Source organism: Corvus kubaryi, unplaced genomic scaffold (assembly GCF_017639235.1).
Source record: "Corvus kubaryi isolate FWS band 111438036 unplaced genomic scaffold, C.kubaryi_AGA036_p1.0 37354, whole genome shotgun sequence".
NCBI classification, from domain to species: Eukaryota; Metazoa; Chordata; class Aves; order Passeriformes; family Corvidae; genus Corvus; species Corvus kubaryi.
The window spans coordinates 16352999-16368098 of NW_024581116.1; the positions used below are offsets into that span (position 1 = coordinate 16352999).

The 15100-nt window shown below is 39.5% G+C and overlaps 1 protein-coding gene across 1 annotated transcript in view; it reads left to right on the forward strand.

Moving 5' to 3' along the window:
* Positions 1-3068, forward strand: part of EIPR1 (EARP complex and GARP complex interacting protein 1) — a 76098-nt gene extending 73030 nt beyond the window's left edge. Inside the window, exon 9 of the mRNA XM_042033091.1 lies at positions 767-3068. Coding sequence (XP_041889025.1) covers positions 767-941 — 175 coding nt within the window. The 3' untranslated portion in view covers positions 942-3068. The remainder of the gene's footprint in view (positions 1-766) is intronic.
* The last annotated feature ends 12032 nt before the right edge of the window (positions 3069-15100 follow it).

Below are 15100 nucleotides of genomic sequence, written 5' to 3' on the forward strand. Positions count from 1 at the left end.
GGGCTGTGCTCAGTTAACAGAGTACAACCAATGACTCTTGAGTGGTTTGGACTTCAGAGAATTGCCTGCATCTCTTGAATATTTGCAATGCAGAAGGGAACCTGTGTCTCTCCTATAATGTAGGTGACCAGGAGCTCGGGTGTTGCAGTGAGAGGTGGGGTATGCAATAGATGAGAATCTGGTACTGATACAACTCTAGCAATGGGAGATAAAAATCGCAATGTTCAGAGGGGCACCATCCCCCTTCCATAACTCTAGAGAGAATGAGTCCAGAATGGCAGCACAGGAGAGACTGATGTTAGGGACTGCCACTTCTTACCCATCTACGTATCTCTAACACTGTATATTATTTTAAGAATTCATTGAACAGTGAAGGGGGAGAGGAAGGGATGTAGCATGATGAGAGAAAAGATGTTGGTAAAAAGTTGTACATTTAGATCATGCCATGTAGTTTACCTAGCTTTAGAGAGTGAGAGAGATGCTTAGTGTAGGTTCTGAGAGACAGAAAATGCACTCAAGTGTAGAGTAAGAGTGACTTTGTCCCTGTAAGTGGGGTCTTTTGCACTGACTTGACTCTACTGTCATCTAAAACATAAGTACATGCAAACATAAGGTATCAAATATTTCCTTAGAACCTACTACTGCATTCTTATACTTTAAATGGGATTTTATGTATCTAGATGTTAGTGACACTTAATACTGTCTTTAAAATTGAGTGTGTTCACAAATCCTTACCCTTTTTTTTGGTGTTTTTTTTCAATTTTAGGATTAAAGAGCCCCTTCAGGACAGTGTAATAGCTACCTATGAAGAACATGAAGATAGCGTATATGCAGTTGAATGGTCCTCAGCAGACCCGTGGCTATTTGCCTCTTTAAGTTATGATGGGAGACTGGTTATTAACAGGGTTCCCAGAGCCCTTAAATATCATATACTGTTATAATTTGTTTATATACTGTTATTATTTGTTTATTGGATTATGTTAGAGTTGTTATCTTGATGTACACAACCAGTAGGTATTGTTACGGGGTTTTTTTCAGGATCTATTTTTTTTAAGTATAAATGTTAAAATTTTGTTAAGAACATCTGTACTGATGTAGACTTGTATTTTGTCTTTAGTATTTGAGAAACTATGATGCATTTTCTGAAGGCTGTGCTACCTAGATGGTTTGGTTTTTTTTAGAGGCTAATCACTTTGTGAGCTTTAAAGTTTTTGGAGGTAGTGGGTACTTTGCATACTATTGCTTTATTACATCAGCTTTATGCAAATATAATGAATTACAGAAATGTTATGCTGATACAAAACTGGAACAATATAGGGTGCATGTAGCAGAAGTGATCTACTTGTTTTCAAGAATAATATTTTATATTTCTTGCATAAGCAGCCTTCTACTCTTAGCTAGGACCACATTCCGCTAACTGTTCTGGCCACAAATACAGTTGGGAGTGATCTTAAAAGGCTTTCTTAATACTGTCTAACATTTTAAACACTTTTTCTCAAGTTTTTGCATGTCTTCAGAAGAAATGTTTTTTGTGAAAGTGAAAACTTCAAAATATGTTTTTCATTTGAGCCTTATGGTAGAATCAACAAAGTAACATCCCGCAATTTGTGAACTAAATGCAGTTCTCAGCTATGTATTGTTACTGGAAACTATATTAGTCTTTACCAAAATCTCTGATATACTCATGTAATGTGTTATCCCATATTTATAGGTTAAGTTGTGCTGTGAGGGACTCTGGAGCTATACCACTGTTAACCTGAAAAATCTCTTTAATATTTGTCTACTTAGACTTTCTTATCCTTCTGGCTCTGTGCCAATCTGCGGTATGCTGGCACGATGTAAAAGGCTTGCAACTAAGCACAAAATATCCTTTGCTATATCCTACTTTTTGCAATAGGTGACCTAGACATTGGTTACTGTGTTGTTTCAAATGCTGAGAACAGGCAGATGCTGTGCTGTAGGAGAATGCACAGGAAATTTCAAACGTAGGTGGAAGGCATGGTGAAACATTCCTGTACATACTGACATCCTATCTTCCCCTGGCATAGCTTGCACTAAGATGAAGATTTGCTGCTTGCTCTTTGAAAACCCAGGCTCACTGCAGCATTAATTATTCCCTGCTCCCTTTTCAACACTATTATTTCTCTTTTACTTCAGAACTTGGGTACATGTGATGGTGTTGGTTGTGGTAGCATTGTGTAGAGCACTCTGAAGAAATGGCAATGAAGATGGGATGGAAAGATCAATACCAACCTCTTCCAGTTATGCCTTGTGTTGCTATGGCAACTGTTGGTGTTAGTGTTGAGGGACAGCCTGCTGCTCACCTCTGTTTGTCCTTACCCGCTCTTGGATCGAAACATGTCCAAATGTGATTTGTTGTGTACACACAGCTGCTTTGGTGAGATCACATTTGGAGAGCATGACTGACTGCTGTAGGCCAAAATATCCAGAAAAGATGACAGCTGAATTCCATCTATGGCTTTCTTAAAGAGCTTATTTGGAAAAATTCATAGGAGTGAAGTAATGCAATTAAATCGTCCCTACTATTGTTTGTATTTGTGTTAATGATGTTGCCTGTCTGCTCCAGAATGAATGCTTAGTTGGAAATTCTAATTACCTGATTTTCTGCATTTATATTTTAAATTTGTGCTATTTCAAATTGTTTCAATCTGTAATTAGGCATGAGCTATTCACCTGTATATTGTAAGAAAAACTACATTTTCAAGTCAGTAGTGCTTCAGTTGTCTGAACGTCAAAATCCTTGGCTGGGCTGCTGCTTTATATGTGGAGCTTTTCATCTTCAGACACAAAATCTTGTTGGGTATCATGTCTGTCCCACCTGTGCACCACAATCCCCACCCACCCCTCTGGAAAAAAAATGAAAAACCTCTGCAGTATATCTTTGGTATACTCCTTAAAACTTTCTTCACATTAGCAACAAACGTCTAATGAAACTTTGGCAGTGTATCTGGCTGGCAGTGTGAAGGTGATGGGGAAATTGCATAACTGTGTGTGGGACTTGACTTGATTTTTAACATGTAATAAATGCAGGATAGATTTCAGACTAATTTTTATGTGGCTGTATTTCCTTTAATATTTTAAGCTTATATGAGCTGGAAAGCTCTGTAAACAAGTAGTATCAAGAAATGTTTTCTTTTGTTTTAGTCTTGTTAAATGCATGTATCACTCAATAGGAAAGAAGAGAGTGGATTGGTACTGGAAAGGAAGGGATTTGCAGGTCAAATTTGAATGAAAATGCATTACAGTAGAATCAGGAGAGCACAAAGGGTCAAATTTTAATCATTTTTGGCTGGCTGTAAAGTGGGATCTGGGCTACATGTACAGCACCGGCAGCAATGTGGAAATGACCTTCTGAAAGGGAAGGCATTTGAAAAGAATTCCTCCCAGGCTGTTGGAGCAAGCAAGCTGCTGTAGGATGAAAGGAAGGGTTCTAAGATGGTTAAATAACTGATTAAAAGGAAATAGGAAGGAAGAATAAAGTGTCACATTTAGTAGCAAAAAAATAAATTACCAGTGAAGTCCACAAGGATCTGTGCTTAGGCATGTGCTTCACAGTATACTCGTGACCTTTTGGAAAAAGGGCTGCAGAAAAATATGGCAAAGTTTGCAGAGAGTGTTCAGAGTAGTAAAGATGACCGAAGAATTATGAAAGGGCCTTATCTCATGCATGATAAAATGGCAGATGAAATTCAGTGCAGGAAATGTTAAGTAACTAATATGGGAGAAAGCAGTTGTTTTACATACGGTGGACCACCAATATGGCTATTACTTGGAAGTAAGATCTTGGGGGTTTTAAAGATCTTTAAAGACATCATCTTAATAGAGATTAAAATTTTAATTAAAACACTGGGAATTACTAGAAAGCAAGTAAAGAAAATAAAGTATTGTTAATCCCCCCAAATAATATATATTTATAAATCACTGGTGTATGTGTATCCTTAGTACTGTGTGTAGCTGTGGTTTCTTCCCTCTCCAGCCCAATGTAGTAAAGCAGAAAGATTTTAGAGGAGAGTGAAGGAATGGTGAATGGAATTGAGATGGAATGATAAAAGTCCATAAAATCACAAGTGGCAGAGGGAGAGGATGAATACGGAGTGATTGTTCACTGTCTCTCCTGATACCAGAACTAGAGGTTATTGAATGTGATCTGCATATGGTGGCTCAAAGCATACGAAATAAAGTGGTCTTCACAGGCATGAAGGTGAGCTATGGCACTCCCCTTTAACAATCCCTTCGCCCAGAAAAAAAACCAAAACTGCACAAAGAAAAAAATCTCATTAATGTTAAAATTTACATGACTTGAAAGTAACTGAAACAGTACTTGAACGATGAATCCATTAAAGGTTGCTAAATATAAAGTCAGCATCTCTGGCTTAGAAAAATCCTTTTGAACCATCAATTGGTGGACACTACAAAGAGTACTGGCAGAGAATCCCCATGTGATTGTCCAGTCTCTTTAATTACCTCCCTGGACATGTGCTATTTACCAGAAAAGGTAGGAAATGGAAATTTAAAATAATAACTTAGTCTCTAAAGTTTTGTTTCTAGAGCTAAGATAGCACATTGCTGCTGCGTTTTTCTTTGCATGTTTCTCTCTGCATGTTTACTTTTGTTGTGAGCTGTGTTTTAGGGGATTTCAAAAAACTCTCATTTCTCAGGTAAATTTCTAACAGAATCTTCATATTGTGTTTGGAAACAATATTGTTGCAAAATACTCCTTTGCAATAAGACTGCAAAGGCAAGTAGATTTCTGTACAGCAAGGAGTCCATCACTGCTTTGGAAGTTCAGATCATGGTCTGACCTCACAGCTCTGGGTGGTTTTCAGTGTCTCAGAGAATTCTCTTTATACAGTCATATAGCAGCATTGGTAAGCACAAAATTGCTCTGTTTTCAAACACCTCTTAAATTATTTTTCTTTCTTTGCAGATTGTGTCCAGGTAAGAAACTTTAGTAGGTTTTGATTTTGAAAAAGTAAGTTACATTATTCCTTTAAAATGTCATATTGTCAGCCTTGCTGTCTAAAAATTTGTTTCTTTCTAGGTTTCGTGCTGAAAATCTTTTTCTTTTCCCAATTATGTATTAATATGTCTCTGGTGTGGAGCTACAAAAATGTTATGTGGTATTTTTACTCCACAGAAAATGAATTATTGAAGAAGAAAGGAATTTATAATATTTTATAATGGTTTTGAGCATGATCTAAGTGAAACTGATCAAAGTCAATACAAATCTTGGCCATTTAATGAGAAGCTTGAAATAACAATCTGTTTAACTTGAACTAAAATGGTGCTAACTTAGTATTAAGAAAAGACCAAAAACCCAACCCACCACCAAACACCAAAAAGCAAAACCTCTCAGTACTGACCTGGACTTTTCCTGTGGTTTTAGTGCTGAAATTAGCTTGATCTATCATGAAGCCCACAAAGTTAATGAATAGCTTGTCAACATCAGAATGAATGAAGAACATACATCAGATGGCTTAGGTAGACTGTGTGTTTGCTCTAGGCCTATAGTCCATACCCTGTACCTTTTCAGTTCTTGAAGTTGAGTTGAAAGAAGAAGCTGTATGATCTGGATTATGTGCAGCACTAAAATTAGTTTAAAACAGTGCTTTGTAAAGAATTAAGCTTTCAGAACACAGAATTTTCCAGCAGGGAACAGAAAACATTAATTCTGGATTTGCCTCTGCATTTGGATTTTCTTAATCTTTCAGCCTGGTACCTTTGGCAGTATTTGAGACTGAAATTCTGCAGCTGATGTAACATGGACTTCAGCAGTGTCATCTGACTGTAGTCTGCAATGGTAGGACACCATGTGATATCTTACATGCTTTTGATTTAATTGGAGCAGTGAAAAGTAGGTAATCATCATTAAGATCAGCATTTGGATGCAAGTTTGTAGTGCTACAGAGCTTCCATTTGGCTTCACAGAGGATGTCCAGGGTATTTTTTCTTTTTCTAGAGGATACAAATAAAGTGCTTAAAGTTCTTGTGATGCCTGCGATATGAATGTTGTTCTGAAGCTGAAGAAAGCCTATGATTTCTGGAATAGCATGTGAAGTGACTGAGAGAAAACTGCAAATCAGTTTTTCATGAAGCTTGGCCTTCCCATAAAGGGAGCTGCAAGGTGTGAAGCCATGGATACTTCCCAGAACAATTTGCACATTGCTTCTGCTCGTTCCACCTGCCACTTTGGTCAGTGAGAATCTAGCAAAGTGAGAAGAAAATGACATAAACAGGTTTGGAGTAAGAGACATGGGAAGAAAAAGTGAAAAGGAAGGCTGGCAAATGCAGAATGAAAAGTGAATTGAAAAGGACAAGATCAGGGAAATTTGGATCACTTGGAAAAGAGAAATAGGAAAGATGAAAGAAATTGACAGTAAGTGAAGAAAAGGATACGGGGGTAAAGAGTAGAAAAACCCCAACAATATTATTTGCTTCTTTTGGCCATGATATTAAAGGTCGCTAAATTTCTACCATGTTAATCTTCCTGTGTTAACTGATTTTAGTGTTAGAGAATTGCCATTTATGTTGCAGCATTTTAGTTCTGATGTTGAAGATGGTTCATGTACGTTAGTTACTGATCCATAAGTTATTAGTCCAAACGTACATTCTAGGGGTGTGGGATTTTTAGCTGTTCGTTATTCTTTCCCTTTCAGTGCAAAATTATCAGATGGGGTAATTAACCCAAGCCAGCAGTAACCAGAGAGGCAGGAAGAAAATTTCAAGTGGGCTGTTAATCTTGAGTCACACTAGTTAAATCTGCAGAAATACCTGTTTATGACAAACACTGTTAATACCCCTGTTAATGACTTCAAGGGAGTGCCAGAGTCAGAACATCTCAAGATACTAGAGGTGAAAGTATCTGAGTCCCACTCTTCCTTCCACACTAACTTGCCTTGCAGCAAAAGAATTCTGAGCTATTCTTGAGAAAACTTGTTTGATGCTACAGTTTTTGGTGCTATGGCAGCTCCAGCTTCCTAAGGGAGTCCTACTGCTCCAGCACAGAAGATAGCTTTGGGGAAAAAGAGATGAATGAGTCTTACTAAATCTGGGAGTCAAGCTCCCAGTGTGAAGATGCCTGGCAAACGGTTGCCATTGTCCTGGAGCTAAAGCACAGCTGCCAAGCAGCTGGGCTGAGCAGGGAAGACCCTCTAATGTACCTTCTCAGCAAATTGTACATTTATTTTGATGCTGCGCTGAGTTCAGGATTTTGGCAGGAGGGACTGTAGAAAAGCTCCTAAACAGAATGAATTGAGGAGAATATGGGAAACCTTGGAAAACCCAAAGATACCACATACTAATCGGCAAGTCTAGATGAGCTGAATCCTGGGGTGGCAATAGACTTGGCAGACAAACTCACTGAGCCACTGCCAGCTTCTAAAAATTTGTAGAGGACTGAGAAGACAAGAAAGACTGGCAAATAGCAGAAATGGTATCGATATTTGGGCTATGTGGAACAGCAGTGCACAGAGGTGGATAAGGAAATGTGTTTCAAAATGAGGAAGTTTTAGCCAAATTATCAATGTTTGTTTTTAACTGAGGTTTTTCTTATAAATGCCAGTCAAAATACTGGCAAATATCAGAACTTAAGAGATCGCTTTCATGCAACAAAGTGGGGATTATGCATTTTGTTACAGAGAAGAGCCAGAATTCTAGCCTGACAGCTTATATTATTTCCCTTACATCACTCTGTTTTCCAAGGAGGATGGGTGAAACATAGTATATAATGGAAAATTGAATTTGTCTTCAAACACACTTGAAGGGAAAAAAACCCTGCAAGTGTTAGTTTTTCATCATTGGAAAGAGTTTCTGCTAAGGCAAGTAATGAACCAATTTTAACTCTGCCTGGAAAGTAGTGGGTGGGGAGAATGCCTGAAACTTGAATTTGCAAAGGTCATGAATAGGAATGGTCTGTTTTCCAGCATGCAGTTTGTGGGGTGAACCACTCACTTGAGGACTTCAGCCATGTCTCAATATACACATACAATATTTTGAGAAGTTCTCTCAAAGCTGCTTCCAAACAAAGGATTATGCTACTCAGGATAATGATATGCACAAACAGGAAAGCATCTTCTTAAGAACATTTCTTTATCATCATGAGAGTGGCCGCATTACACATTTATTTTCAGAGTTAGGCTTGGGTGGATACATGCCTGCCAATGGCAGCTGGTAGGTGGATAGAGCCATAGATGCTTTGATATTGCTTTTTTTTTCTGGAAGTCAGTCTGGGTGACGTGGAAGAAATCTGGTGCATATTAATATTGGAAAGTCTGTTAGGGAAGGCACAAATGAAAGCTTCATCACAATGGAAGCTGTTTAATCCATCACAAAGCAAATGCCAATGAACTTCAACAACTTCTGACCATCCTGTCAGTTGTGAGGGACGGTTACTTGAAATCACTTTCCTGGATGGATGCATATTTCTGGTCTATGTTTTAATCATGTTTTTCCAGCATTAATACAACTTGAATATCTTCCATCTGTTTTTTGAATGACTAAGAAAAATGCTCTCTGTTTTTTCTATTGCAGTTCACAGGCACTTCTCATAAGGCAGAGGAAAAAGCTTTTAAGTCTTCATGCTACTTTATTGAGAGGTAGTCTGGTTTCTGTTTCTGTGTCCTACACCTCAAGGCTCAAATCACAATTCTGCAGGTTTTGGACTGGTCATTGCTGAGGGCTGAGAAGGGATGAAGGCTGAGTATGACTGACATGTTCATATTCATCAGAAAACAGAGTCAGCTGGAGAGAACGAGGGAGTAATTGTTGCAGTGCTCCCTCCCTCGCTGCTTGCGCAGAAAGGCTGTGGGGAGGAAGCTACCTGAGGTTATTAAGATTAATACTGCTAGAAATTTCAATCAACTCACACAAGGCTGCTCCTCAAGGCTGTCAGATGCCTACCGCCTCCTCTGATTCAGGCGGGGCCACATCAATTTTGAATTTCCCAACAGAGATTGCTATGATTTATGACTTTAGGAGGCTGATAAATATGGTTAGTTGAAATAATTGAATCAGAATAATTTCAGTCAGCTATGCTCCATTTATTTTGTGTGATAACCACAGGAGGGTGCAATTTTGGATAGGGAGTTTCATTTCAAAGACTCCTGTCACAGGAAAGACATTGTTGAACCTGGAATAAGAGCAACTTAATTCTGCTGCCAGACCTGTATGACAGCCTTATGACCTGACTTAAGACCTGTCAGAACTGAAGAGTAAGTACCTAGAGTTCTTCTGGTATTGCCCGTGACAGAGGTTGAGCCAGGTCTACTTTATGCATTGTGGGATAATTTCTGCTGGGAAGGGTAGTGAGAGTTTTACTACTTAGTGTTCGAAAACCACTTTACTATTCAGTTGAGAGTGTGTTGTTCTTTACACTTGTTTTTAAAAAATTACTTTCATTTTTATTAAATGTTTCACTTCTGGGTTTTGTGAATTTTTCTGGAGTAGTGATGAGCATCAATTTTATCCTTTTAGTGAAGAGAGCACTCATGCATCCCTGAAAAGTGCTTTATGAAACTTTCAAAAATAAATTTGTCCCTACAAGTTTATTATTTGTATGTTGTAACTTTCCCATATAGGTGAAAAAAAATGGCCTTTTAGGTGGATTGTCCTAGAAAGAGTATTGAATATAAAGGGCACTGTAAAATCAGAAGGTGGGCAGTGTTGTGATGACTGAGGTCAGCAGAGAGTGGGCAAACCTAGCAAGCAGAGCAAGGGAACAGGTGAAGTGTGTTGCAGACAGGTATTTTCTTGTTGCCATGGACAAGATATTGATGATAATCTGGGAGCTGCTGGCAGGGTATGTAGGAAAAGGCAGTGGCTTGTGCCTGTCTCAGCCAAAAATCTAACAGGCTGCTGGGTCTAGCACTAGTTTATTCCTCACGTCTGGAATACACCTGAAGTGAATTTTCCTTGCTAGGAAGGTGTTGTCCTCTCTGCTGCTTGGAACAGAGTCGTAGAGTGGCCATCTTCCAGCTCTGTTTGTCCCATTAGGATTTTAGACCTTTGCATTTTGGTGTCTTTTCCCTATTGAACCCCGCAGCTGCTAATGTTTCCCACTACAAAGAGGATTACCTCTGTCTGCAGTTTCATGTTTGTCTTGTGTGGCTTTTCCCCACAGACTTTCATACTGCCTTTTCTAACAACCCGTCAGCTTTCTCAGAAGTCATAACCATAGCCAGGTAGCACGCCAGAGCTGACAGATTTCTGAGGGAGCAGCTTTCCCAAGAGTCATAATCTGTGTAAGATAAAAATGGACAGGTGTATTCTATGGTTAGCCAGGAACGTAGGCTGCTGCTAGATATAAGTGTTACCCCAGATGGTTTGTATCAGCATGGATATACCAATGGCCATGTGGCATAACCTGGCCTGCACATCAACTACTCTCTGGTCACCCATGGCTGAAGAGCTCTAGGATAGGTCCCTTAACAGTGTGGTGAGGAAAAGCCGTAATTGCACAGGAAGAAATATCTCTCTTGCCTTAGTTCCCTTGCCTTAGAATTTAAACATTTTTGGATTTTTCATAAAATTAAACTTTATTATCTTTTTTTTTTTTTCTGGACATGGTCATCAGTTTGGGGGACGGGGGTGTCCAAATATTGGGGAACCAGTAGGAGTTGGAGGTGAGGTATTCTGATCGTATAGAAAGATTTGTGACCCTAGAGGTAGTACATGCTTTAGGGTCCATTTTGGCAATTGAAATCTGTCAACATCAGACTTCAGTGTTTCAGATACACTGAGCTGCTGTGTTGAAGAAGAAGCTGTTGCAGTCAGTTTGCATTGGAAAACAGTAACAAAGCAATTTTTTTAATAACAAAGTCCTCGTAAAATTCAGCTACCCAACTTTGGTGTATGTCTTAATTCCTGCAATTCATTCTTGGTGGTTCTTTTGACTCACATGATTGTTTCTTTTGTCTCCAACTAATTTGGTACCATCCCTACATGTTGTAACTTATTTCTGTAGATCCTATAAAGTCCTGTTGTGTCTAAAAAGTGTGCTATGAGGTGCAGGATCTCTTAGTGACATGTGCTCTATTGTGGCAGCACTTCTATCCAGGAGTACAGCAGAAGTAAGTTAACTTAAGAGAAAAACATTTGCCAAGGTTTTACCTACTTCCATTTTTCACTGCTCAGCACTTAGGAAGATGTTTCAATGAATAACTCTTACTGCATCTCCTTGCTGAGATCTCCTTACCATGAAGTGCATGTTGTGTCAGAGGAGGGGGGAGGATATTGTGAAAAATCTGCTGCTTAGTCAGGATATGGATATAAACCACAGAACGTTTTCCAAATCAAATTTGGATTTGGGGCTTAGTATAAAATGAGGGCACGAAATAACTACAACCTGTGCGAAAAATGTTAATAGAAAAAGTCAGAATTACAGTAATGCATTCTGTGTGGTCTTCGGTGAATAGAGAACAGCAGAACAGCATGTGGCAGGACTGTCTCACTTGTGTCTTTGCTTCTGCTGCTGTGAAAAGCATTTTCAATATTTGCATAATTTAGAGCATGACATTATGATTTTCAAAGCTTCAAATTGGAGTAAAGCATTTACATAATCTAATTAAATCATGTAAATGTTTTATGATAATATTCAAGTAAGTGCGAAACTTGTTCCACAGATGCATCCCTTTCTTAGGCCATTGGGGAAACTGAATTTAGGCATGCAGATGTATGTTTCTAGCCCTGCATGCTCTGGGAGGTCAACAGAATACTTACTGAATGCTCTGTTCTTAGTATAACCTCCAAAGCCTGCTTTGCAGAGCATCATCCTTCCAAGAAGCTGGAAGGTAAGCTGGGACCGGAGGGAAAAGCAGAGCAGATTTAAAAGGCTGCTTGCAACCTCTTATAATTTGAACGAAAGCGATGCTACTGCAGCATGTAATAAATTGCTTCCATTTCAGTGCACATTAAAATAATCCCATGGTGACCCTCTTAGCCGCAGCCCTGCCACATTTGGTATCAGATCTCAGAAAGCATGCATCGTACTTGGATGGGAAGCTACCAGGGGAAGCCCCACAAATCCTCCTGGTGACTACTGGGTTTGTTTTTGCCTCTGGCTGCACTAACTCACAAAATATTGGAAACACTTGGCCAGCATCCATGATGAGAGATGCTGTCTTGTAGTGAGATTATTTAAATAATATTTTTTATCAGCACACTCTCACTAAGCTGTCTTCAAAAGTAGGTCTTAGTGAATCCTGTCTTTGCCAGGGTATACCACTGCAATAAGCAAATGAATTGAATCATGATTTTCCAAATGTAGCCAAGCTAATGCTAAGCCAGTACTAATGAGATTCTTTTAGAAAGTACAGCACTGCTTTGCTAAAATGAGTTTGTGTAATTGGCTAAAAGGTGGGCTCTTCAAGACAAGGCCCCTGTCTGTTCTAAATAAGCTCATTGCCATTGATTTTTATCAATGCCACACTGATCTTCTCTAACTGGTGACAGAAATGCATGTGTATATACACTGCCACTGTTCTGTGCTCTCACAGTAATTGCAATGTTTAGGTTAGGATGTTACCTGTGCCAGGCTGTTGATGAAGCCTGTGTGCTGTTAGAAATATAGGACTGTCTGCAGACGCGATGTGGAGCTGGTTTGTGCCTACACCATGACTGTGCTGAGCCCAGCAGCTCTGATTTTTATCTGAAAAGGTGGCTGTTGTAAGAGGCGCCTGGATCTAACATAGTGCGAAATCTGGGGATTCTGTTATTTATTGTCACAGCACATAACAATATCCAAAGGTTGTAAATTAGTTTGGAGCTCAGTGGTATGGAAAACTCTGAATATGTGAAAAGTCATTGCTAAACTAGCTGACAGAAGGGTGAAATATATCAGTAGTGAATTAAGTCTTCTCTAATTAGACATAGAAATCTAATTACTTTGCAAATTTTTCCTCTAATTTTTAAGGGAGTGGAGCTAGTGTAAATTTAAAAAGGAAGCAGAGATGTTCAGCGCGTAGTGTTAACTGCCAAGGAGAAAACACGGTGACCTTTTTTGCAGCTGCACATGCATCATGTGTAGGAACGCCTGTCATAGCCATAATGATTTAACATCAGGGCAGGCCAATATTTCTTGGTTCTTCCTCCGCAGTGTAGGCAGTTTCCTTTATAGGTGGAATGGGAAGCTGTAGGTGTTTCTGGTGAAAAATGGTAATGCTAGAGAGGTGCCCTTTACTACAAATCCAGCCCTATTTGCTTTAGTTCACCTCCCAGAAAAGAATTTGCAAAGTCACAGCCTGGGGAATGAAGTCACAGGTGGGTGAATATTTACGTTTTAGCATGCTCGGATTCTGTTTATTTGATTGCTCAGCTGTTGATTATACAATGTTAAAGCATAGTAGGTGACACTGGGAATGTTTAAAGCTGCTGAATTTTATTTTAAGGTGCCAAGATGTCTCGGTTTTGGAGACAAAACTTCAGGAGGAAACACTCTGGAATGAGTGTCTCCTCCGCAGGGAAAAGGGACCCCCCCTTTTCCTTCACCAATAAGACAAGTGGGTCACAGAAAGTGAAAGTGGAAAAAACAAACTGTTTATTAACACACAAACAAAACAGGGTAGAACAGGATAAGAAAACCCCTCAAAATACAACAAATTCCCCGAGAGGGAACAGACACCGGGGCTCGGACCAGCCAGAGCCACCCCGCAGGCCTGTCAGGGCCACCCCCGCAGGCTCCCCAGACCGGCAAGGAGGGAAGAGAGGCCGTGAGGCGCAGGGGGAGGGAAGGGAAAAAAGAACAAGAAATAAACCCAACAGAACCTTTTCCCAGCTAGCTGGAACACAAAAGAAACCCAAAAAACAGCACAGCGCTCCCGGCACACTCCCTCCCGAGCCTCCCCGAGCCCCTGCCCAGGCCCTGGAGCCCCTGAGCCTTTGGGCTGAGCCGTTCAACCGCCCCCTCGGGTCCGTGGCTCCGGCCCCGCCCCCGGGGTCCATCGTAAAGGCACAGTGTCCTTGGGCATTGAGCGGGCGGTTAAGGAATAAAGCGGCTTCATAACATCACCCCAGCTGTTGATCATACAATGTTAAAGCATAGTAGGTGACACTGGGAATGTTGAAAGCTGCTGAATTTTATTTTAAGGTGCCAAGACTATTTCATTGCAGGAAAGAATCTTTTTAGTTTAAAACCTGCAAAATTTTGGGCATAGTAGATATTTTACATTTGGACATGAAAACACACAGAGCTGTTTAACTCCAGACATGAAGACATTTTCCTTAGAACAGCTTTTCATACTTTAAACATTTTGTAAGAGTACAAATATGAAATGCCACTAAACATCCTGTGTGAATTGCTGGTAATAGTTCTATAATAAAATCCTTTTTAACACTATGTTAATTAGGCTACAGTTGAAGCATTTGGGTGTTGAACACTTTCTGTGTTCAAAGAGGAAGGACTTGGACAATCAAGTATAAAATATGAAAGGCCTGACAGTATTCAGATCAACTCTAAAAGGATAATAAATTGATTTTAAGATAATATATGCTAACCCAGCCTCATGGCCCCATCTGATGTCTACCTGTATAGATTCAGTAATTTTGAATGAGTTGCCCTGTTTCTTTTAATTCTTTGTTTTGTTTTGCTCTTAACCTGTTCCAGTCCACCACTGCAAATAACTCACATGGATGTGGCCCGTGTTGCAAGGGAACAAATTTGGGATTTAATTTAATTTCCTAGTCTTTGTCCTTAATATTTATGCATAATCTTGCAAATGAGACCAACATTTCAATGGAGGAAGAAGAATTCAGCTGAGCCTTACCCAAAAAATTACATATCCAGCTCTAGTGTCTCTGGCTGTGTCCCTGCATGTACTTAAGAGAGGGAAGAAGCCACGTGTAAATACTGCAGGAAAGTTGAATATCATAGCAATACCTGACAGCCCTCAAAAATTTCTGAAGGAGAGCATAAATCGGGTTGTATTGAGAAGAATTCTGTAATTCTTCAGCTCTGTTTTCTGGCCAACAATAATTTTTAACCATCAATATTCCAAAATATAAAAAGAACTGAGTTGATCACGTTACCTGTATTTGCCTTTGTATGTTGTTCCAGCATAAGAGAGCCTGATTACAAAGGAAAATCTGT